Below are 26,866 nucleotides of genomic sequence, written 5' to 3' on the forward strand. Positions count from 1 at the left end.
CGCTAAATTCCGAACGAAACAAGCTATCGACTTGAAACTTGGCACATGTAGTTGTTATTTATGTAGGTCGAATGGGCCATATCGGTCCACTTTTACGTATAGCCCCCATATAAACGGACCCCCAAAATTTGGCTTGCAGACCCTCTAAGAGAAGCAAATTTCATCCAATCCAATCCGGCTGAAATTTGGTACATGGTGTTAGTATATGGTCTCTAACAACCATGCAAAAATTGGTCCACATCGGTCCATAATTATATATAGCCCCCATATAAACCGATCCCCCGATTTGGCTTGCGGAGCCTCTAAGAGAAGAAATTTTCATCCGATCCGTTTGAAATTAGGTACATGGTGTTAGTATATGGTATCTAACAACCATGCAAAAATTGGTCCACATCGGTCGATAATTATATATTTATCCCCCATATAAAACGATCCCGAGATTTTGTTTTGGAGCCACTTGGAGGAGCAAATTTAATCCGAGAGTAATCCGTCAGTTGAAATTTGGTACATTGTGCTAGGAAATGGCCGTTAACAACCATGCCTAACTAGGTCCATATCGGTCTATAGTAATAGTAAGATACCACAACCCAATTAATTCGATTGTGGATGACAGTCTTTCGTAGAAGTTTCTACGCAATCCATGGTGGAGGGTACATAAGATTCGGCCTGGCCGAACTTACGGCCGTATATACTTGTTTGTTTCTATTACCTCTTTTTTGCTATATTGCGCCACTTGAACTAATTTTCTTTATATTAGGAAATTTTTCATCCAGATTTTTATTCAAATCATGGATTTGACCACATTCTTCCCATCATCTTTTGACGCTTCCTGGTGACCATGTAAACGCCTGAAACTATGCAACAAATTTTAATACCAATGAAAATGTTCTATTATGGGTAAAGACTATATAAAAGACTGTTACAAATACGATATCTAAATACCATACTTAGTCTGGTTCTGGAAAAGGCAACAAATTGTTTGCTATTTTGTTCCACTTTTTAATTAAAGCCTTTTTCTGTATGTCGATCGAGCTCTAGCGATCGACTGAAATGCATAGAAACAGCTAATTTTTGGTTATAAATTCAGCTGTTTGTTTCCATTTCAGTCGATCGATAGAGCTCGGTCGTCATACAGAAACAGGCTGTTAATTTCCTTGATATTGGAAAAATTTAGATCCCGATTTCCATTCATCCAAGCGGCCATGTAAACGCCTGAAAATATGCAACTAATTATATTACGAAGAAGTTAGGTATAGTGGCAGCTCGTTATTTTTGGCTCACTTGGACTATTAAGTACATTGTGATATCACAGTGGCGAACTTCTCTCTTATTACCAATGACAATTTTTTTTATAATAGGTAAACAGAAGATCTCAGTTGAAATAATTTTTTGGATATTTTTTTTTATATAAAAATGCCTCTTTTTGGGCCATTTTTTTTTTTAATATGTGTGCCACCTTTTTATACCTTATGACACTTTTTCGAAATTCTCTATGGTGGCACTTATCCCTATATTGCACATATGGACTTAGTTGAAATACTCTGTGCGAATTAAAAATATGAAATATTTTATTAGAAAAATTATCTACTTTAAATTGAACTAACTTGTATTCCAGTTTTGTAGATTGTGTTGCTCTAGTTTACTAACATTTACGCAATACGATTTTCTCATAATAGTAAAAATTAAGTAAAAGTAAAGAAAAAAAACAATGGCACCCGACCTCAACCATATTAACTACGTCTTACTTCATTCTGACTATTGTTTGAAAATTTTACGAAATTTTTCTTCTGCTTTAGTTTGCATGAAACCTTTTTTTGTACGGGCCATAGATTGGTTTCCCCATCACATTTATATTCCATTCGTACATCAAAGATTTGAGTGGGTATTTGGTGGTATTAGATACTAGCACAGTTGATTTGACTTAAACCATTTGGGTTTTGCATGAGTTTTTCTTTTTTGCTTCTATGAAGGATTAGAGGATTTACTACTGCTACTACTTCTTCTTCTTGTGCCATTACCAAATATTCTTTTGACTGCCAGAGTGTGTTTGTACACACATCCATGTCTAACATTTCTCATATTGGTCATCAAGTCAAATATACATATATATATACATACATATTGGCCCTCTTTGCATATCCTTTTAATAGGATTTCTTATTGTCCAATGATATTAAAGGCTTTAAGAGTCGTTGTTTTTTGGGGGGATTTTTATTTTTGTATTTTTATTTAGTTTTGCTGCATTAGTAAATAGGAAAAAAAGGTTGAGGAAATTTGAAGAAAATTGTTATTCCCCAAATGTGCTCACTTAACAAAGGCTACAAAAAAGAACATTTTTAAATGGGTTTAGGGTTTGAATACATAGACCATGTAAATATCAGACACATTCTAGAAAAGGCAACAATTTAAATGTTAGTTTTGAAAAGTAACTCTACGAAAATTGAATTTATCCAATGATATGTAAACTATGACATTTAAGAGAAATTTAATATATTATTCTTGTATTAAATTTATCAATAGTGTCATGGAAACTTTTAACAATCCACTTGTTTATAGCCATTGGCAATTTTCCACCTCTTTTGTTTTACTTCTTTTTCTCCCTTTTTTGCCAACAGTCCATAAAGAATTTTTTACTTGTCCTCCCAGAACATCAATACACTTTTAACCATATCGAATTGTTCCCCAACTTTTTTTTTAGTTTCTTTCTTTCACTTCGCTATCAGAAGGGAAAGCAAATTTGAAAGTTCTTAAATTGAATTATTGGACGAAAAAAAAAACACACGGAAAACTTTTAACAATTCACATCTTCATGGCAATAAACAAAATACAAAAACTATATAAATGCACCAAAATGGAAAAGCTTGATTGCTTGATAGCTAGTCTTGTGTATTATTTTCGAAAACTTGATTAATTATTTATTAATCACCAAAGTTTTTATTTTAAGGGCAATTGGATTTATAATACTTGAAAAGTATTCATTAAAAATTATATGGCATTGTGTTTGGGAGAAAAAAACACCAGCAGCTAAGGGGTTAAATCTGCAATTGAATAAAATTGAAAATATTAAAGCATACCTTAAGGCTGTTCATAAAAACTTTACTAAGGGGGAGTTACACTATGAGATTTAAAAAGCTAGTGCCTTTGGTTTTAAGAGGGGAAAATTAGCAAATGGAATTATTTATGTTTTTATTGTTATTATACAATTATTTTTTCTCATTTTCTCACATAAATGTTCAGTGAAACATAAACTCTTGCAAAAAACAAATTGTCTTAAAAATGTGATACCTGGTCTTTCTTTCTTCCCTAATATCTCTCTGTTTTGATGAATACAATGTATGTCATTATAGGGGTAATGCATGCTACCCTTGATCCTTTCCTCCTGATTTTTTGTTGTTTTTCCTTGGTTTAAATTTTTTAATAATTTTGTTGGTTCCCCTATAGGTTAGATTAGGTTAGGTGGCAGCCCGATGTATCAGGCTCAATTAGACTGATCAGTCCATTGTGATACCTCATTGGTGAACTTTCTCTTATCACTGAGTGCTGCCCGATTCCATGTTAAGCTCATTGACAAGGGACCTCCTTTTTATAGCCGAGTCCGAACGGCGTTCCCCTATAACAAATAATAATTTTTGGCTAATTTATTATATTTTAATTACTTTTAATGGAATTATTTTTAAATTAGGTCTTATTTTTGCCTCCTATTAATTAATCCCTTGCTCTTTAAGTAAATGTGCAAACAATTTTCCAGAAAATAAAAAGCAAATTAAATTGTGTTAAAGCCAAAAATAGCCTCAATAAGGGCAAACATATATTGTGGCATGTTGTTGAAGTCCTCTTAGGCTTCTCTCTCTCTCTCCTATCCAAAAGTGATGAACAATAAAACCGCATCATCATTGCATAAACCAAACACAGCAGCCACCACCTTTGTGCTGTTGAGGTTCGACAAGATATGAAATGTGTTCCAAAGGCATCCAGCAAAGCTGTCAGGATCAGAGAAAGCTGAGCATTCTGTACATCCCATCAGGCCGCAAGAACAAATTGATACTGCTACATTTTATACGTTTTGCAGTGTACACTCTCTGACACACTTTGGACAACTTAGGCCACGGAATACGATTTTCGTTTGTAATTGCCCTTTACAGTAGCAAAGGGGGTATATTAACTGTGGCATTCCGTTTGTAAAGCAGCGACATTTTGACCTCAGACCCCATATATTCTTGGTCGTGGTGAATTTTTGAGTTGATCTAGCGAAAGCAGGCTATCTTCTTTAAATTTTCCACTCGTAGTTATTATGGATGTAGGTTCGATAGTATTACGCAGTATTGCCAGTATTTTTCAAGCTCTTGTCCCCAAATTAGGACCCTTTTGTCCACAAGAATCCCCAATTAATTTTTCTCACAAAAATTCCCAATAAATTTTTAAAACTGTATCATACCGATCTCAGACCCCATATATTCTTGGTCCTGGTGAGTTTTTGGGTCGATCTAGCGATGTCCGTCCGTCCTTCCGTCCAAAAGAAACAAGCATTATTTTTTAAACTTGCCACTCGTAATTATTACGGATATAGGTCCGATAGTATTACACAGCATTGCCACTATTTTTCTGGCACTTGTCCCCAGTTTTTTTTTTTTTTTAATTTCTTCACAAAAATTCCCAATACATTTTTGACAAGATTTTACGAAAAACTAAAGCAATTAGGTCTGCTGTAGAAAATCAGTAATAATTTAAAAATTACCAAAATAAATTAATTTTTTTCACATCAGCTTGCAACTGTAGTTAGATCAAGATTTCGAAACACAACACCAAGAAAAGCGCTGATCGTTTACCAAATGCTCGAAATGAAAATTGGAGTTAGGACCACTGTTGGTAGTCTTCTACCAAAAATGATAGATTTTTTACTATTTGGTAGATTAGTAGAATTCTTGATGTTCTGGTAGATTTACAAAATATTCCTCTCCAACTAAGGTTAGGTTAGGTGGCAGCCCGATGTATCAGGCTCACTTAGACTATTCAGTCCATTGTGATACGACATTGGTGAACTTCTCTCTTATCACTGAGTGCTGCCCGATTCCATATTAAGGTCAATGACAATGACATCCTTTTTATAGCCGAGTCCGAACGGCGTTCCACATTGCAACGAAACCACTTAGAGAAGCTTTGAAACCCTCAGTAATGTCACCAGCATTACTGAGGTGGGATAATCCACCGCTGTAAAACTTTTTGGTGTTCGGTCGAAGCAGGAATCGAACCCACGACCTTGTGTATGCAAAGCGGGCATGCTAACCATTTCACCACGGTGGCTCCCAACTAAGAGTTACTTCCCAAATTTTCTATAAAAAAATTTACAAAATATTCTATAGAAATCTAATTTTGACAAAATTTTTATAGAAATACAATTTTGAATAAATTTTCTAAAGAAATGATTTTTTTACAAAATTCTCTATAGAAATAAAATTTTGACAAAATTTTCTATAGAAATAAAATGTTAGCAGCATTTTTTACAGAAATAAAATGTTGATTTCTAAAGAAATGAATTTTTGACAAAATTCTCTATAGAAATAAAATTTTGGCAAAATTTTTTATAGAAATAAAATTTTAACACAATTTTCTATAGAAATATAGTTTTGACAAAAATTTTTATAGAAATAAAATGTTGACAAAATTTTCTTTAGAACTAAAATGTTAGCAGCATTTTTTACAGAAATAAAATGTTGACAAAATTTTCTATAGAAATAAAATGTTAACACAATTTTCTATAGAAATAAAATTTAGACAAAATTTTTATTGAAATGAAATTTTGAAAAAATTTTCTAAAGAAATTAATTTTTGACAAAATTCTCTATAGAAATAAAATTTTGACAAAATTTTTTATAGAAAGATTATTTTAACACAATTTTCTATAGAAATATAATTTTGACAAAATTGTTTATAGAAATAAAATGTTGACAAAATTTTCTATAGAAATAAACTGTTAGCAGCATTTTTTACAGAAATAAAATGATGACAAAATTTTCTTTAGAAATAAAATGTTAACACAATTTTCTATAGAAATTAAATTTAGACAAAATTTTCTATAGAAATAAAATTTTAACACAATATTCTATAGAAATGTAATTTTGACAAAATTTTTTTTGAAATGAAATTTTGAAAAAATTTTCTAAAGAAATTAATTTTTGACAAAATTCTCTATAGAAATAAAATTTTGACAAAATTTTTTATAGAAAGAAAATTTTAACACAATTTTCTATAGAAATATAATTTTGACAAATTTTTTTATAGAAATAAAATGTTGACAAAATTTTCTATAGAAATAAAATGTTAACATAATTTTCTATAGAAATAAAATTTAGACAAAATTTTCTATAGAAATAAAATTTTAACACAATTTTCTATAGAAATATAATTTTGACAAAATTTTTTATAGAAATAAAATGTTGACAAAATTTTCTATAGAAATAAAATGTTAGCAGCATTTGTTACAAAAATAAAATGTTGACAAAATTTTCTATAGAAATAAAATTTTGACAAAATTTTCTATAGAAATAAAATGTTGAGCAGTTTTTTTGTTTTTGCTTGGTAGTTGGTTTGATAAAATTTTCTCCAAATTTTGGTAGATTGGGTTCGAGTGGCGACCATGCTTCTGATAACTAAATCCCCATAATTATGAAAATTTCTCATCAAGTCACCAATTCAAAAATGTCTTCTCCATCTACGAAAAAATAACCCAAATTTGGGGGAAGTCCTCAATACTGCCCACTCTGGTATTGCAACAAACACATAGCGGACCATTTTTGGCATAGCACCTATATGGGTAACCTATCCCCAGATTTGCTTTCCCAAACCTGATAGAGAAGCAAATTTCATTCAATAGGTTGAAAATTGGTGATTTCAGTATATGCCCTTTAATAAATTGTCCATGTCCGTCCATAATTATATGTAGCAGTCCCATATGGACTAACTTATAGTTTAGAAGATAACGTTAATAAGTTTTAACATACCTTTGGTGAAGCGTATATAAAATTCGTCCTGGAAGAACTGTCGGCCGTATATACTTGTTATAAATTTAATTGTTTCGCCAAGAGTAAAATTATTTCTGTCAATAACATAGAGGTCCTTGGCTTCTGGATGTTCTTTGCTGCACGTTGCTACTCCTTATCCCTTCAAACATTTGTGGCTTAAGGTCGCCACGCAAAACTTCTAGGCGGCTAAACGAACACGCATCTAACAATCCCGTAGCAACAGAAGCTAACAGTGAGAACGGGTGTGTGTATGTGTGTTTAGGTGTGTGTATAACTGTGTTTGCCAGGATATTCCAAGAACAATAGAAACTTACAGGCTTACGGTGGTCGGGCCAAAGAGAAAGGAGACTCTGAGGATATCCTTGTAATGTTAGAATGTTTCCGTTTCCAACAAATGATGACGGAGTCGTCATTCACAATTCTCCCCACCATCATAATGCGAAAGGGAAATTAGTGGAATTGTATTATAGAAGTTGTGAAGTGGTTTTGTGGTTGCTAGAGCTGTTAACCGTTTGAGCAAAAGGAGAACTCATACAGGTCTTTGTATAATTAATAATACATTTAGTAAACTCCCGCCGATACAGTAGCTCAAAGGTGAAATATATTTCTATACAATATTTATAAAACAAAAACTGACCTTAAAGCCCAAGAATAACAACAGATGTTTGAAAACAATCGAAAAGGTCGAATTGAGAAAAAAACTACATTTGATTCTTGTTGAAATAATCCAATATCTTCATGAGATTAAGTCAACAGGCATGATATATGTTATTTGTTGTATATTTTGGCTATTTCATTTTCTAGATTTTAATATTTTGAATTTGAGAGCGAAATATTGGAGCCAGAATATTTCTCTTTTTTTAACGATGTTTTCGCACGTTTTTAAAAAGACAATTGAAAATTTTCTATATTTTAATGTTTGCAATTTTTGAATTTGAAAATTGGATACACACATTGGATTTGAAATATTTTGAAATTCTATTGACGTGATGCACGTTTTTTTTTAACAGTTCGAAAATTAGTGTTATTGTCAATTTTTTTTTAATTTCATTCATTTTTTTAACTTAAAAAATGAAAATAAATTTTCTTAACAAATTAAAAATAAAACTAAATTAAAAAGTATATTTTTCTAATTTTTTCCAAAATTGTTTTCTCGAATTAATATAATTTCAAAAATTTTTTCAATATCTGCAATTATCGAATTTTAATAAAAATTTAAAATTTTTACAATTTTTTATTGTACTCAAGAAATAATATTTTTTTTCATTTAGAGAAATAACCAATTTTCAATATTAAAAAATATTTGTAGAAACCTCTTAAATTTCTTAAAAAAAACGTAAATATATTTTTAGCATTTCGATTTTAATAAGTGAGGTATATTTTTTTAATTAAATGGAATTTTTGAATTGATTTAATCAAATTTTAAAACATTTAACTTTTTAGAATTTCACTATTTCCCGTCAAAATCAAATTTTAAAACATTTAACTTTTTAGACATTCAATATTTCCCCTCATATAATCACTTTTTTTCGAAAATGTTATTCTCCAATTAACTCCAAATATTTTTCAATATCTGGAATTCTCAAATTTTAATAAAAATTTAAAATTTTTTAAATTTTTTTATTGTACTCAAGAAATTGCATTTTTGTTTTTTTTTTTTTTAATATATAACTAATTTCCAATCTTCCAAAATATTTGTAGAAACCTTTTAAAATTCTTAAAATTTCTTAAAAAAAAGTGAAGTATATATTTTTTAATAAGTGAAGTATATATTTTTTGTTGTAAATTTTTCGAATATCAAATGGAACTTTTGAATTGAATTTAATCGAGTTTTCGAAAATAAAACTTCCAAAAATTTCAATATTTCCCGTCGTATAATAAAATTTTAATTTTAAAAAATTTTATTATACCCAAGAAATTGTTATGTTATAAAACTTACCCATAAATATTTTTCTTAAAAAAATTGTTTTCCCCTATTTATTTTTTATTACTTTTATTCAAAATCTTTTTTTTTTTCGTTTCTCCCTTAAAAACTAAAACAAAAACTCTCATGGAAATACCATATGCCATTGTTACCCTACCTAGTTAAGCAAACGATATTTAATGGCACGCAAAATGGGATATTTCTCACCTACACAAAGGCCACGGAAATCATCATATTCCAAATCGAATAGAGCTACACCACCCAAATTGTGAACCTTTGAATAGGCAGCCTTCTCAGCTGCGGTATCGGGATCTTCATATGATACCCAAACACCATTCTCACCCTTCTTATCGGCAGCACGATAGGCATAGACACCACTTCTTCTTTGAGGATCCAATACCTTCTTCAAAGGTGAAGCAGCTCCCTTAGCATACATATTGTCTTGATTTGGCAACATCTTGCAAGTCTCTTTCCAGCTATACAAACCCAAAGTTTGGGTGTCTTCACCTTTGGGGGCTTCATTTTTAACCTTGGATACTGGTGGTACACCAGAATCGCCAGAATCATCAGTCATTTTCCAGGGGCGTCCATAGGTGCTAATACCCACATTGATTTTATTGCTAGGGAAACCACCATGTAACCAGGTTTGCACGACAGAGTCTACACTTGATTCAGGGCTACGGTCAGCCATGGGATAGAGGGGAGCAGTGATATCGGCCACTTCAGGATTACGTTCTGGGGTATAGAAATCAAAGGCTCCCAAATTCACGAAATCTATGTAGCTATTCAAGGCGGAAACATCAAAGAATTCTGTACAGAGGAAAAAAATAGAAAATTATTTCTTTTTTCTACTCTTCATTTTCTCATCCTACTTACTTGAAGAATTAACATTGGGCAATACTGTAGCCGATACCAAAAAGTTATCAGGTCTAAATTCATTCTTAATTTCACGCATCAAGGCTGTAAATTGTTCCTTATGCCTTTCCGAATTTTCATCAACATCAAAATCTCCCGTGAAGGTCTTCTTAATACCCTTCCAAAAACTACCCAAACCACTATGGACCTTCTTGGGTTTATTTTTGGGGAATTGATAGGCCATATCGACGCCATCGAAACCATACGTCTTAACCAAAGCATAAATGGTATTTATGAAACGTTGACGGCCAATAGGGTTCTCCAAAAGTTCCAAATATTTATTGGGCAAATCTTTGGCATCCTCGCCGGTCTCAATATCACGATCACCACCAACACTAAGCATTACCTTGACATTGGGATATTTACGCTTTAGACGAGTCACTGTACGATAAAGACCCTTGCCCAAATCCAAATCGAGATTTTGGTTTAAGCTCATTGCCTTAAATGAGTCACGTTCAATGCCAGCATAACCATAGATGATATAGGTACAGAATTGGAAGGAGGGTTCCAAATCATCGACAACCATTTTGGCCAGACCTGAATGGGAGGGAGGGAAACAAAAAATAAAGGGAAAATATTTGTTAAAGGAAATAATTAATTTGTTATTTTTACTACATAACTTTTCGAATCTAAAAGTACCAACGACTCATACAATGAGCATTTTTTATTTATTAAAGCTATAGTTGTCATGGCCAAATAAGTGCGAAATATTTTGTTTCTAATTTGACGACGCAGTTGATAATCCTGAGCAGTATTTGGAAATGAGGAAGCATAATAAAACCGAATATTGGAAATTTTTATTATATTGTTTGTCCTTGCTGTGTTTTATATCCTGTAAAATTCAAATTTATTTCGTAAACTGAGTCAAATAAAGAACTTGTATATATCACTTGAAAAGAACTTCTTGTGAAGTGAAAATTAAGCCAATATCTAGAAGAGCATTTTTGGATGTACATTAAAAGTATTGACTTAGGAAGAACATCCAAATTCTCGAAAAACTGACGTCCCAGCAAAACAAATTGGAAGTTCTTTTAAAGGCACAACTTTAAAAGCACTTCCAAAAATGTCCTCCCAAAGATGTTCTTTATTTTAACGACACAGGAAGTTCTTTTAATTCAATTTTTTATAGCTCGCTTTTTTGGTATTTTTATTTTTTAATGGGCAATATTAGCTGTTTGTATTTCAAATGGGCTAAAATTAATTAAGGAAGAATTAATAAAATAGTACAAATTATAAAAATAATCTTGAAAAAAAAATGCAAAATCCATTCGGGAAAAATTGCGAATTTTTGAAAAGTTTCAGACAATCGATAGAATGACAAAAGTATAAAAAAAATATTTTGCAAAATATCACAAAATATTTTAATTCACATCCAAAACACTGAATTCGAATTACACCCTAAGAAGTGATGCAAAATCAGTGCAACGGCTGTTGAAATTTTGGATATTCGTCCTATGACAAGCCCATCCCAGCAACAAAAAATAGGAAGTTGTTCCGCAAACATTTCTTTTAAAGCCCATCCCAGAATCCCCCATCGAGTTTTTTCAACTTACGATACAGTCCTTTTGGACAAGTGCACAAACATTTCTTCTAAAGCGCATCTAGGGATCCCCCAATGATTTTTTCTACTTCCGATGCAGTCCTTGTGGACAAGTATTAGAAAGAACGCAATCAGGCTATTTTAAGTGTAAATTTTGGGCAATTAAATTTTACAAAAAAAATAGAAAACTAATAAGAAGGTAAAAAATAATAATAACAAAAAAAATTTTTCATCCCCGCTGGAATTTGGCTTTTTCGCTTCCATAGATGTTCTTTTGAGAAGGTTTTGCAAATTACAAGAATTTTTAATTTTGTTGTTGTTGATTTTTAATGGAAAAAATATATTTATACGAAAATATATGCCGAAAATAAAAACTAAAAACGATGCATAACATAAAAAAATATTTTTTTAGAAAATTTTTTCGTTCAAACTAATAAAGAACATCTCGAGAAGCAATTAGAATGTTATTCCTTGGTGTCGTATTACGATCATATTACAAACATTTGAATTGACCTTTCGACGCTTTATGTTCAATGACGTTTGTGGCTGAGTGTGCTAAGGCCTTCTGTTATGCTGCCAGCAAACCCAGGTTCAACCCCTGGTCGGAGCGAAAAAGTTTTTCAATTTGTAAAAATTAGATAATAGGAAAATAATAGTGTAATAAAACATATGAATGAAAAAAAGTGAAATTGGTTGAAAAAAAAAATTTTTTCGCTTTTTAAATTTCTTCATTCAAATTAACTTCCAGGGCTCAACTTCTAAAGCAATGCAAAGGATCCAAAAAGGGAGTACTTCCGTCCTATGACAAGCCCGTGTAAAATTCATTGGAGATGATCCAAGTTTGCACTACTTCCGGATCACAGATTGGGGATCCAAACTACTTTTTTGGAAGCTCTTTTTTGCTGGGATGTTAAATTCATCTCCAATTCTGCACCACTTCCGGATCCAAAAAGCACAATTTCGCTACTTTTTTGGCAAATCTTACTTTTGCTGTGGGTGTGACTTAAAACCCTCATTACTTCCTATTCTCATATTCTAAACTTCTTTCATTTACTGGTCTATTTTTAAAACTTTGTAAAAAATAGCTATTTAATATGTATCATTTATAAATGAAAAAGAATAATATTTCTTTTTATTTCAAAAATTCCATTTAAATCGTTTTGAAACTGGGACAATTTCCATTGAAATTCTAGAAATAAAAACCCCACATTACGCTATCAATGTACGAGTATGTGACCCTTGTGTTATCTTTACCAAACAGATGAACTAATTTCAAATTACTTTGTTCGAATCTCTCAGCTATGTTTTTATTGACTGAGGCATGACAAATTTCACTCTTAAAAATTCTTCTTAATTTTTGTGCGAACATACAAATCTCGGCATAGAAATTTTTCCCCATAGCAAGTTTACATCAATACGCAAATGGAGACAATTGGAGGTAGAAGATATAACAAGATATTCTATAAATTGCTTCATTGTGCAAACGTAATATACGCAAGTAAGAGTGAGAAGATGTTAAATAAGAAAATTCAAATGGAAATTGAGAATTCAAAATATTTAAGAAATTAATTCACAGAGATACTGGTTTATTTTTGTTTTTGTAAATATTAAATACTACAGATCGTTTCTACCTATGTTAGGGACATAAATTGGCACATAATCCTCTTATGTCAAAATCTATGAGTTCATTAACGGCCATTTTCATGTATCTCTGTTAGACTTAAACTGTCAGTTAACAAAAAGTAAATTGCAGATACCTTCATTCCGGGTTTACTTTAACTGAAAAATTTTCGGTAGTTAAGTTTCTAACTGACATATGACTATATTACCAGGCTGAGGCTAGAACGGGTTAAAAGTTGATTAGCAAAGTTTGCACTAACTTTATAAAAATGGGGATAATTCAAATAGAAATTTAATTTAATTTATAAATCGACTAATTTCTAACGCCCACTTTAAATAGCCCTTTAATAAATTTGAATTTTATTTCACGAAAAAATTATAAAAAATTTTTCCCCCAACCAACGTGAAGTTTTTTTGATAAGAGCAAATAAAACTCCTTAGAGACTAAAATAAAATTTCTTTACCCCCAACATTTCGCCCTGAAGGAAAGCACATATTTTTCTTTTGTAGACTTAACCTTTTTTTTCACGTATTCGGTAGCACCATGCAAATTTCTGAGAAAAAGAAATTTGATATTTTCACAGTTAGCTAAAGTCGCAGCTAATTAAATTTAATTAGCATTATTTTGTCGGTATGTAGAAACATTTGTTCTATATAAAAACATGTGAAAAATTCATGCAAATCTGAAAATAATTTGTCACACACTGACGTCGCACTTCTTAACCTTGACTTACCTTCTTTTACAAAACTGGCCGAATCATAATAGCAAACCAAATGCTTTTGAGCCCCTGTGGGAGGGGCAGGAACATTACCAGCCTTTGCAATGGCCACAGCCAAAGCCAATATTAAAAATACAATTGAAAATTGCATCTTTATGTTGGAGACGAACTACACCCGAATTTTGTTTTTTGGAAAATTTCCAAAGGTAATCTCTTAATTGAAAACGATCTTATTCCTATAACACTTCACTATAGACTGATCATAAGTTTGTTTCATAAAACCCCCCAACTAAAGTCTGACTTTGAGATTTCTGACCACAAAGTGTGAGAGAAAGAGCGTAAGAGTTGAGATCTAACAAACACAAGATGACAAAAAAATAACAACAAAGCCCGGCATAAGCGACGTTGACTGATTGTTGACGGCGTGTGTGAAGGCCGATTTCAAAACAAAATCAATGTAGATTATGCATACACTCACCTATTGTTGTTGCTGCTATTCTAGAGATTTTTTCTATATGAAATTGTGTCTTGAAATCGAAAAAAAACAAAGAAGACTATATTTGTTTGTAGATTTGCCAGCTCGAGTGATCATATCATCTGGTTATCAGTTGTTCTCTTTTCACTTCTTTTGTTCTTAAAATGGGAATTTTGGTCTAGTCTTTTTCTTTGTTTTTTGAGTTTTGAGCTCCCTGTCCAATAACCACATAACAAATCGGCAAAAAGAAATATATGTATATTAGATGGGGGTAGGTAAATATCATAGAAAACTATGTGAAAACTATGTGGGAATTTTGGTCTAGTCTTTTTCTTTGTGAGTTTTGAGCTCCCTGTCCAATAACCACATAACAAATCGGCAAAAAGAAATATATGTATATTAGATGGGGGTAGGTAAAAATCATAGAAAACTAAATTGGAAGCTGTTCTACAAACGTTTATTTTTTGGGGCATCCCGGGATCTTCTTTCAAATTTTTCTCTTCCAATGAAATTCTGTCCGACAAATTTTAGAATATACGCTATTTGATCGTTTCAGCCCTTTCACTGCCGAAATAAACCTAATGGTGAAAACTTAATTTTTCTTCTTGTTTACTAACAGCACGTAGAAAAAAATTAATTTAAAGAAGCTATCTCAATTACCCAGCAAAAAAAGTGCTGCCAAAGAAGTAGTGAAAATGTTCTTTTTTGAATCCAGAAATGGTGCAAACTTGGCGCAGCAGTGATGAATTTAACATCGCAGCAAAAAAAGCGTCGCCAAAAAAGTAGTGAAAATTGTCTTTATGGATACGGAAGAGGTCAAAATTGGCGCAGTAGAGATGAACGTAATATGGGCTTGTCATAGGACGTATGCCCACCATTTCAACAGCCGTTGCACTGAATTTGCATCACTTCTTAAAGTGTGATCCGAACTCAGTGTTTTGCATGTGAATGAAAAATGTTTGTGAATTAAATAATTTTTATAATTTTTTATGATTTTTAATGTGTTCTAACGCTTGTTAGAATAACGTTTGACCACAAATATTTTGAAATTTTTTTTCAATTTTTCTGGAATGGATTTAGAATTTGTTTCGACAAAATTTAAAGAATTTATACCATTTTATTAATTCTTACTCTCTTTTAACCTATTTAAAATTACTCATTAAAAATATGAAAAACAGCAAGTTTTAAAAAATTGAAAGAAATGAGATTTCATTGTAGTTAAAATAAAGAACATCTTTGGTAGGACCTTTTTGGAAATCCTTTTAAAGTTGTGCCTTCAGAAGAACTTCCAATTTTTCTTTGCTAGGTATTTCAAGAGCTACCCAGCAACGAAATTTGGAAGTTCTTACAAAGGCACAACTTTAAAAGAACTTCCAGAAGATGCACTCCCAAAGATGTTCTATATTTCAACTACACCCTCAAAAAAATCGCTTCTGTAACATATACCCCAAACATATTTTGCTTCATGTATATATATTTTCAGGATTGGTGCAAACAAAATATTGTTTGTATTGTTCAAACATATTATGTTTCACCTTAGGGCATACACTGGTAGTAAAATATTTTAATTAAATTTTCTTTGTGTGGATATATTTTTAAGGCGCCAATTGATAACTTCCATTATTTTACTTGCAGCTTACTCTCTATGTCTCTCATTCTAAACACATATATGTTTATAGGCTATTTCTAAATTAATATATGTTTGCATCTAAGCATATTATATTTACAAACATTTTATGTCCCAAACATAATATGTTCTAACATATTAACATGCAGGTCGCAAACATGTTATGTTAGTTTATGAACATTATATGTTTAGATTTAAAAATATTGTGTTAAAAATTTTGGGCTCCAAACATATAATTTTTACACTCAAACATATGTCTTTTTCGCCCGTGTACAAAGTAAGCACTTTTAATTTAATATTTTTTTTTTATAACTCGCTTTTTTTCTTATTTTTAATGGATAATTTTAACTTTCAAAAAGGCTAAAAACTGAGTAAGAATTAATAAAATTGTACAAATTATTTAAATTTCGATGAAAAAAATGCTAAATCCAATCAAGAAATATGGCGAATTTTCAAAATATTTTAGGACAAATGTTTCAGGCAAACGTTAGGATCCACTAAAAATCATAAAAAAAATTATAAAAAGTATTTATTTGGCAAAATATGACTTTTTTTTATTCACATACAAAACACTGAATTCGGATCACACCGTAAGAATTCATGCAAATTCAATGCAACGGCTATTGAAATGGTGGACCTCCATCCTATGACAAGCTCATGTTAAATTCATCACTTCTGCGCCAAATTTGCACTATTTCCGGATCCAAAGGGAAGATTTTTTGGCGACGGTTTTTTTGCTGGGTATATGAGTTTGTTCTTAAAATTTGATTCTTGAATTGTGAACAAATGACTTTACGAAAATAAGCCCTATTTAGCCGATAATATATGTCGAAGTGTGAGAAAAATACAAAAAAGAATCCAAAAAATATCAGCTATAATTACTGTCCCATTTACTAGTGGCATACACTGGAAAAATTGTCTCGATATTTCGTATTTTTCGTTCATTGTTAAAGAAAATACTATAAAAATACTTACTAATATGGAAAATATTTATAGCTTATTTAGATTAAAGCCTCTACTTTAAAATAACATCGCAAAAGAAAACGAAACTATGTGGGGAAATAGAGTTTGGTGTTGTTTTCGAATGTCCTCCTAAGTGAACATCGGTAGTCAAAGGGTTAAGAGTGAAAATGTAAGTTTTAGACAATTCAATGTCTATAAAAAGAATTTTCTGTATTATTTCATTATTTCTAATTGATTTAATTTAAAATTGTATATATATTGTAATCCTCCTCTGTATATGAAACAAAAAAATATAAAATAATTTATTCTCAAAGAATTTGATAAAAAAAATAAAAATTGAACATGTACAAGTACAAATTCTTGTCAAATGTAAATATCAGAGCAACAATAAGTGATAGGTATCAATCAAAATTGGAATTGAAATTTGATTCCCCCATCTTCTTTGTTATATTCTACAAAATCATTTAATTTGTCTCCAAGTATTTTTATGAGGCATATTCGGCTAAAATGGCAATTTCCTTAAAAACAATTATCTAAAGTGATTTGTTTTGTTATTTGCCAAATGTACATAATATTCAACAAATTTATATTTTGTTCTTATCATAATAACATTATGTGTTTTTGCTTTTGTTTTATTGCAATTGATTGATATTCTATGGTGTTCTCAATTTATTATCATATCCAGAAATCGTGGTGGTGGTGCTTAGATCAATCATTGATGATGGATAAAGCAGCAGGCATATCAAAGCAACAAATGTTGTAAACAAAATTGAAATATTTTTGAAATTGTTTCATTTATATGACCGACAGTTACAAAATTTCACTATTTATTTTTCATGACTGAGTTTATGTAAATTCTATTGCAGCAAAAATATTGGTCTGTATTGGTTTATATAAATGAAGATTTTTCAGATAAATTTCGATGCCAACGACATAGCAATTATTTTTGTATGATCTCTTGTGGCCACAAAAATTAAATTTTGTGAATTTCACAAAAGAAAAAGGGCCCAGAAGAAGAATTTTAAGTCCTTCACCACTAGTTTTATAACTAAATAAAACAAAAAAATATATCTTCAGCCTTGCTCACAAGAAACCCACAACTCTAAAATCGCGTAGTAAATTGATCTTAAACCTCCGATAGGTGATGAGGTCTCTGTGGACTTTTTGGACTTTAATCCATTCATAAATCTGTTTTTTATATGATCTCAAATATGATCGTTTTTTGAGATCAGCTAAAATACAGAGTTATAAAATAATAAAACCCTAAAACTTCCACAGGGAACTCACCATCCATCTGAGGGTTAAACATATATAAATTAGTTTAGACTAATTTCGTTACATTTCAATTTATAATTTATTTCTATTATTTTAAATAATTATTTAATTAAATATATAATTAAAATTAGATTTAAAAAGTCAATTAAAATTAAATTAAAAATTAACTAAATAATAAGTATATTAAATTAAATTATATTTATATACTAAATTAATGGATCCCACAAACGTTAATCGTTTGAGCATAAGTTTATTATTAATATATTTTTTACCAATACATTGTTAAATTGAAGAAAAAAAAACAACACCCCTTAGTGAATATCGTAAGAAAAAATCGCCTAAAGCTTAACAACAGCTACCATTATGAGCAGCACCTACGTCTGGCTGCTTAATGATGGCTTATATGAGCCACTTAAATCAACTACGTCATTTAGTGTTAAAAATATGTTAAATTGACAAAAAGTGTTAATTTCATGTCCCATATGATATTGACGATCCCATGGAACCAGTTTAAGAGGCTATTTTTTATTGAGATTGATGTAATAATATAAATAAAACAAAAAGTAAGTGAATACGCTTCAGTCAAGTATATTGACATAAAAATAACCCTACCAATAAGGCTCTTACTGCCTGTTCATGAAACCCAAAATCGACTCGAGACGAATCGTTCGTCTAGATTGAAACTAAAATAACTTTAGATATATTTGCTAGAAAATGCTGAATTTTGTCATGAACTCATTATTAATGATTTACTATCGAACACCGAAACAATTGGTATTCCACAGACTCTGATTTTCGAGATATCAATATGAGATTTTTGAGGAATCGTTCGTCTAGAGGCGAACGAAAATTCCATGAACTGTTTTTTTTTTTTTTTTTGCACATTTAAGCCAGATGAGTTGAATACTTCTAGTATTTTCGATAACATATCGGGGACATATTAACCCTTTTAATACCAATGTCCACTAAGGTGGACATTTAAAAGCGACATCATAGCAAAAAATTTGGAAGTACTTCTAAAGGCACAAGGCACATTTTTGGAATGTCCTCCCAAAGATGTTTTTTATTTTAACTACTCAGGAAGTTCTTTTAATTCAATATTTATAACCCGCTTTTTTCATATTTTTAAAGAGTAATTTTAAATTTTTAGATTAAAAACAGATTAATAAAATAGTACAAATATTTTACATTTTGTTGCTGAAGCCATTCTAGAAAAATTTAGAATTTTTCAAAAAATTTGAGGTCAAGCATTTCAGAATGCATTAAAAAATTAAAAAAAAAAAATCATAAAAAATTTTAAATTTATTACACCGAAAAAAAGTGAACTGTTTTATAGGAAGAATGAACTACCTCGCACGAAAAATGAACAAAATTTTACTCTACATTTTGAAATTTCCACAAAGTGTTGTTAAAACCAGGAAATATTAATGCCCTGTTGTACTTTTTAACTGCAGTTCACGAAATTACATCATCTCATAGTAGAAAAAATTAACTAAAACTAAAGAAGAAAATCATTGGCGCCAAGTCATGACCATTTTAACCATATAACAGGTTGGCTGATAAGTCCCCGGTCTAACAAAGAAAAACACATTTTTTGTCAAAATTCGTTTTTATTATTCAACATAGTTCCCTTCAATAGCGATACAACGATTATAACAACCTTCCAATTTTTTGATACCATTTTGGTAGTACTCCTTCGGTTTTGTTTCAAAATAGGCCTCAGTTTCGGCGATCACCTCTTCATTGCAGCCAAATTTTTTCCCCTGCGAGCATCCATTTGAGGTCTGAGAACAAGAAAAAGTCGCTGGGGGCCAGATCTGGAGAATACGGTGGGTGGGGAAGTAATTCGAAGCCCAACTCATGAATTTTTGCCATCGTTCTCAATGACTTGTGGCACGGTGCGTTGTCTTGGTGGAACAACACATTTTTCTTCTTCATATGGGGCCGTTTTGCCGCGATTTCGACCTTCAAACGCTCCAATAACGCCATGTAATAGTCACTGTTGATGGTTTTTCCCTTCACGAGATAATCGATAAAAATTATTCCATGCGCATCCCAAAAAACAGAGGCCATTACTTTGCCAGCGGACTTTTGAGTCTTTCCACGATTCGGAGACGGTTCACCGGTCGCTGCCCACTCAGCCGACTGTCGATTGGACTCAGGAGTGTAGTGATGGAGCCATGTTTCATCCATTGTCACATATCGACAGAAAAACTCGGGTGTATTACGAGTTAACAGCTGCAAACACCGCTCAGAATTATCAACACGTTGTTGTTTTTGGTCAAACGTGAGCTCGCGCGGCACCCATTTTGACCAGAGCTTCAGCATATCCAAATATTGATGAATGATATGACAAACACGTTCCTTTGATATCTTTAATGCCTCTGCTATCTCGATCAACTTCATTTTACGGTCATTCAAAATCATTTTGTGGATTTTTTTTTGATGTTTTCGTCGGGCGTCCACTGCGTTCACCGTCCTCCGTGCTCATTTCACCACGCTTGAATTTTGCATACCAATCAATTATTGTTGATTTCCCTGGGGCAGAGTCCGGAAACTCATTATCAAGCCAAGTTTTTGCTTCCACCGTATTTTTCCCCTTCAGAAAACAGTATTTTATCAAAACACGAAATTCCTTTTTTTCCATTTTTTTCACAATAACAAAAGTTGCTTCACAAAAGACGTTCTATCTCACAAACTAATTGACTTACAGACGTCAAATTTTGACGCGAATCATTTGAAGGTTGGTACTATATAAAAATAATATGCATTTAATACTAGAGACGCCATCTATGTGTCAGACCGGGGACTTATCAGCCAACCTGTTATACCCACGTCATCAAAAATTCTAAAAATTGACTTAAGGTACACACAAACAAAATTTTTTTTCCGATTCAATCACGATTGATCCAATTATTTTTTTAATTGAAATGTCCTCAATTTAATATTTTTTTAAAATTCAATCAAAACTTTGATTGGAAAAATGTTCGTGAAATTTTGTTGTGTGTGTGAAAGTCATTCTTTTTCAGATGGGTTAAACATGATAGTGTCTAAGGTTAGGACCAGATCAAAATTATTATAGCAGTGTAGAGTACATAGCGGGTCCATATAAATCCATAATATAATGTAGCCCAAACATAAATCGATTTCCAAGTATTTTTGAATATCTTCAACGATTTTTTTTTCAACCTATAACCCTGGAACTTTAAACGAGAAGTCTAGGAATCACTAATCGTATTAATTACCCTGGGAAGAAAATCCCATATATATGCATAAAATATATGTTACGATAGCTGTTAGGCAACTGTTATCATTTTTTAATTGTCTCCTAAAGATATGCAACAATTTGTGAAATATAAAAAAAATTTGTCATGGGCTCCTAATCGTATGCAATGATATACTCAAATTCATTTTTATGGAAAATTAATTTAAGTTCCATTGTTTTTTTTTTTAATTTTTTTTTGTCGATTGTTAAAACTTAAAAAAAACATATATCAAATTAAGCCTTTATTGCATTATATAATATCCCCCGGTAATTGAGGTATGTCTCAATTGCTCTTTTCTATACATTCAGTTGAATACATTTCAATATTAATGTGTTTTTCAAATGTTCAAACTACTCTTGTTTTTTAACTGAATTTCAAAATATAGTGAGCAATTAAATTTCATATCCCTTGTTTGGTAGCAGTACTAACGTTTTGCGTAAATGCATTTCCTTTCCATTTCAACAAACAATAATAAATACGAGCGAAAAAAAAGTTCAACTTGTGGGCAAAAAAAAAAAAAAGTACAGCTTTATAATTTTTGATGTGTAGCTTTCAGAACCAACTGGGAGGTCTTTATATTCATAGTCCATTCACTTTATTCTATTTGTGTGTATGAGTATACAACTTTGTTTTTATTTGCTTTGGCATGAAAGTTAGTCGAATGGTTCGTGACTGAACAAGCAAATATTATACATACAAAAGGATGTTTATATACATTTTTTGGATTTCTTCTTTTTTTAGTTTTTCATTTGGCATAGTTTCAAAAGAGTTTAGTTGGTTTTTTGCTTTATTTCTTTTAATATATATTCTTTTAAAGTATTCACTCAAAAGAATTTATTTTCAAATATTGTTGAAGCAGGTGAATAACTTTGAATTGTATTTAGTTTAGGTGTTTTTTTTTTTGTTTAATCTACTTTCTTCATACCTCTTTCTCATAGGCATATAGTGTAAAGCCTATATGGGTTAGCATCGTTTTTAGAAATTGAAATCCATAGTGAAAAAGGCTTTCCATTTTAGTTTTAGCCATGAAAATACATTGCATACTTTTAGGTACAAAACACACCAAACAAATTATTGCCTATATGTGAAAAAAAAATGTGGGCTATGTGTGTTTCTATTTCTTTTCTCAAAATGACCTATAAGAGTTTTCTCTATTAGAATCAAAAAATATTTGAACTTAATTGTATATTTTCTAGCATACTTTCAGGCTTTTAAGATCTAAAAGTTATTTCTAGCCACCAGAGAATATAGGAAATATAAAGATGTGATACCCAAAATGAAATATTTTTTATTTAACAATTTTAAATCATTTCAAAAACATATTTAAAAGGTCATTGTTCCCAATAAATTATGTCCCTAAACATGAGAGGACCTTTCATTCTATTTTCCCACCTACCCAGACGCACACTTCAACATCTTATATTTCAAGTTTATGAAATATACGATTTCATTTTCTGTCGTACTGTCAACGTATCCTACAAGTAGAAAGTGAGGAGGGGTAAATATGCTGGTCCCTGCTGTTTTTGTAGACGCCCCTTATATAAATGTCAAATTTCCGCTTACATTTCCACACAAAAGAAATTTATGTTAACACTGTTAACAAAATATTTATCCAAAATACATAAATTTGCTGACATTATGCCTGTCTCTTGTCTATATATATACTGTTCTCAGCAGTTTTCAAGAAAAATAGAATATCTGCCCCCTCGCCCATCCACTTACATGCGGGAAATGACAAGCACAACGACCAAGAAGACAATAACTGAAATATACCACACTGTAATGGCAAATATCTTAAGGATGTTGCTGATGTGTTGGTGTAAAAAAGAGAAACAAGCCGGAAAATCTGACATTGCAAATACCAATGTGAAACTATGGTCATGTAATTTCTAATGTTTAAACTTTAATGGAAATTTTTGGAGGAAAAAAGTAGAAAATATAAAATATCCTGGCAGAGCTTTAAGGAAACATGGGAGATTAGACAAGTAGAAAATTGGATTATAAAAATCGAATAGAATTTCTATTTAATTCTTACGTAACCATTAAATTTGTCAATATCAGACACACATTCCATCATCTAAGGCTATTTTATAGCATACTTTTAGGTTTTGCATAATATTTCATGCCCTAAGCCGGATAAAAGTTTTATGAGTGAAAATACCTACTTAACCTGAAGATTAAATAAAATCTAAAATGCGTTTAAAATCGCTGCACAATATTCCTTGGCTTATACGTGTACATAGTCTTCTACTGGGAATATATGTGAAGAGATTTTGTACTAAAAGAATAACAAAAAAACAAATTAACAAAACAAAATACCCAAATTCAAAGCATACCACAAATTGGCACAATTCCAACTAATTTTTAGAAAACTTCCTTAACTTATAGTGTTATTTTAAGAAATTTGCATAAAGTCGTAGTTTTCTTACTACAATATTTACATACTACAAACAATATTAAATTAACTTTTACTGCCAGAAAGCTCATTGCTTTAACTTTCAAAACAAATTGAGTTAATAGTGCGTGAAATGTGTATCAGACCATTTAATTGAATTAGATGCTTTTAAAAAATATAATGAAGCATACATTTAGGAGCACGTAAGAAGGAAAGAAAATCAATTCAATGAGTAAAATATTAAATTATTTTTATTAAAGAGACTCCTATACATACACACCCACATAATGTAATAAAAATATGCATAAATCCATAATATTTTGATCTGTTTAAAAAAAATGTAAACAGCGATAGTGCGTGAAAATTTAATTCAAATCAAACAAAGATAAAGATAAAAAGGTAAAAAATACACAAAAAAGTGCGTAGTTAAACTGATGCTACACTCAAAAAAGGGGATGCTAAGCCAACTTAACTTTTTTTTAGTTCATGCAAATTTATTGATTTTAGTTAAATTTTGCCCAAAGTCAGTAAATGTTCCTTAGGTTAGGTTAGGTGGCAGCCCGATATATCAGGCTCTCTTAGACTATTCAGTCCATAGTGATACCACTTCTCTCTTATCACTGAGTACTGCCCGATTCCATGTTAAGCCCAATGACAAGGGACCTCCTTTTTATAGCCGAGTCCGAACGGCGTTCCACATAGCAGTGAAACCACTTAGAGAAGCTTTGAAACACTCAGAAATGTCACCAGCATTACTGAGGTGAGATAAAGGGTGATACGGTCAAAATTTGGTCAAGGGAAAACGCGTGTAAATCGGTGAAATCGTTTATTTAAAAAATCAAATTAAATTTCTTTTTCAAGTTCAATTAGTATAAAATTCAGGAAAAATATTCAGTTAGGCTTTCGCTTTTCCAAATCCGAATTGCCGGGCCTCACGCTTGACACCTGCCATCAGATTTTGTACAGCCACCTTGTCCACCTTCTTCGCCGCAGAAAGCCAGTTTGCCTTGAACTGCTGCTCGTCCTTAGCAGTTTTTTTTTTGTCTTCTTTAGGTTCCGCTTGACAATAGCCCACTATTTCTCAATTGGGCGGAGCTCTGGCGTCTTGGCGGCGTACCACTCCATGGCCTTTTTACCGCAATGGCAAGATGCCAAATCCGACCAAAACAACACGGAACAACCGTGTTTCTTCAGGAAAGGCAGCAGACGTTTATTCAAACACACTTTCACGTAAATTTCTTGGTTGACAGTCCCGGAAGCTATGAAAATGCTGCTTTTCAAGCCACAGGTACAGATGGCTTGCCAAACCAGATATTTCTTTGCGAACTTTGACAGTTTTATGTGCTTGAAAATATCTGCTACCTTTCCCCTTCCTTTTGCCGTATAAAACTCCTGTCCCGGAAGCTGCTTGTAGTCGGCTTTGACGTAGGTTTCGTCGTCCATTACCACGCAGTCAAACTTCGTCAGCATCGTCGTGTACAGCCTCCGGGATCGCGCTTTGGCCGTCGTATTTTGTTTATCATCGTGATTTGGAGTCACCACCTGCTTGTAAGTCGATAGTCCGGCTCGTTTTTTGGCTCGATGCACGGTTGTAGATGATACACCCAGCTTATTTGCGGCATCTCGGAGAGAGAGGTTAGGGTTTCGCTTGAAACTACCGGCAACTCTCTTTGTCGTCTCAGCGGCTTCCGGTTTTCGATTTCCCCCCGATCCAGACTTCCTGGCTGTCGACAAACGTTCCCCAAAAACTTTAATTACATTTGTAACGGTTGATTTGGCAACTTTTAGCGATTTTGCCAGCTTTGCGTGCGAGTGGCTCGGATTTTCGCGATGCGCGAGCAAAATGTTGATACGCTGCTCTTCTTGCTTGGACGGCATTTTGACAACTGAAGAGTGAATTCCAAAATCAAAAAAAGAGCAACATTCTACACACACACACCTTCAAAATGAGAAGTGTTCAGGTTTTTTAAATGCAAAATTGAAAGAAATATGTCAAGTTTATATTGACCAAATTTTGACCGTATCACCCTTTAATTCACCGCTGAAAAACTTTTTGGTGTTCGGTCGAAGCAGGAATCGAACCCACGACCTTGTGTATTCAAGACGGGCATGCTAACCATTGCACCACGGTGGCTAATGTTCCTTATTTGAATGCTTACTTTTATGACGTTAACTAAAAATAAGAAAAAAGTTGTATACAAATTTGTACACAATTTTACTTAAGAATAAAATAGTTGAAATTTTCCTAAAATGGGAACAGTTTGCTAAAACTGAGTTCAAAATTCTTTCAAATGGGTAAATTATATTAAAATTGTAGCTATATTGAACTTCGTATGGCGCTAAAGACATTTTAACAATTTTTAAATCCATTTTTTTCTTTCAACATATGAAATTATCTTAAACAACTAGAAAAAATCTAGTATTTTTAATAAATTTTCTATAATTTGACAAAAAGTTTAAACTTATTTGTAACATGTTGTTTAGAAACCTATTTTAGCTAAAATTTTCTAAAATAAACCTACATTTTTCCTTCATGGTGGGTTCACTTTTTTTTTTGGTATAAATTTCACTTATTTTTATTCTAGTTAATGTTTTTTTTTTTATATTTTTCGAAATTTTCCACAGTCCTATGAAATTTTCCTTATCCCAAGTAGGTCTCAAATATTTTATGTACAATGTGAACTAAAGCAGAATAAATTTTTCATACTACTATAAACTATGATTATTTTCTTCACATTTAGTTGAGTTTTAAGTTAAAAATTGTACTAAGTCATTGCCATTATAATATTATTTTCTCTTTGAAAATTTTCCATGTTTCATCTCTAAATAGCTTTTCAATAATTTTGGCATACTTTAAGGTGTACAAATTCATTAAAAATTTCCATAATTTTATATAAATACCAATATTAAAATATTCCTCAATTACCATACAATGTTGGAAAATTAAATCATTTAATCAGCATCTAAAATGTTTTCTCATCTCCTTTTCTTTCTGAACCCCATTGGCATACTTTGCCAAAGCTTTTAATTTTTCAATTTTAATATGTCATCAAAATATCATGGCATAATTTAAGGCGTCAAGAATTTCACAAATTTATACGTTTTTCCTTTCACTTATTTAAATGCGAA

General features: G+C 31.5%; 2 protein-coding genes across 4 annotated transcripts in view; one reads left to right on the top strand and one right to left on the bottom strand.

Annotated features, from left to right (window-relative positions):
* The window catches only part of Pgant9 (polypeptide N-acetylgalactosaminyltransferase 9), a 270,158-nt gene that overhangs the window by 184,499 nt on the left and 58,793 nt on the right, over nt 1-26,866 (top strand). The gene's annotated exons all lie outside the window — the stretch shown is intronic.
* Idgf6 (Imaginal disc growth factor 6) lies at nt 8,995-13,990 on the bottom strand. The gene is made up of 3 exons (XM_075312579.1): nt 13,752-13,990; nt 9,819-10,394; nt 8,995-9,752 (listed from the first exon to the last, which is right to left on the bottom strand). The coding sequence occupies exons 1-3, from the start codon at nt 13,885-13,887 to the stop codon at nt 9,100-9,102; spliced, it is 1,365 nt and encodes a 454-aa protein (XP_075168694.1). The 5' UTR covers nt 13,888-13,990; the 3' UTR covers nt 8,995-9,099.

Source organism: Haematobia irritans, chromosome 5, assembly GCF_050003625.1.
Source record: "Haematobia irritans isolate KBUSLIRL chromosome 5, ASM5000362v1, whole genome shotgun sequence".
Taxonomy (NCBI): Eukaryota; Metazoa; Arthropoda; class Insecta; order Diptera; family Muscidae; genus Haematobia; species Haematobia irritans.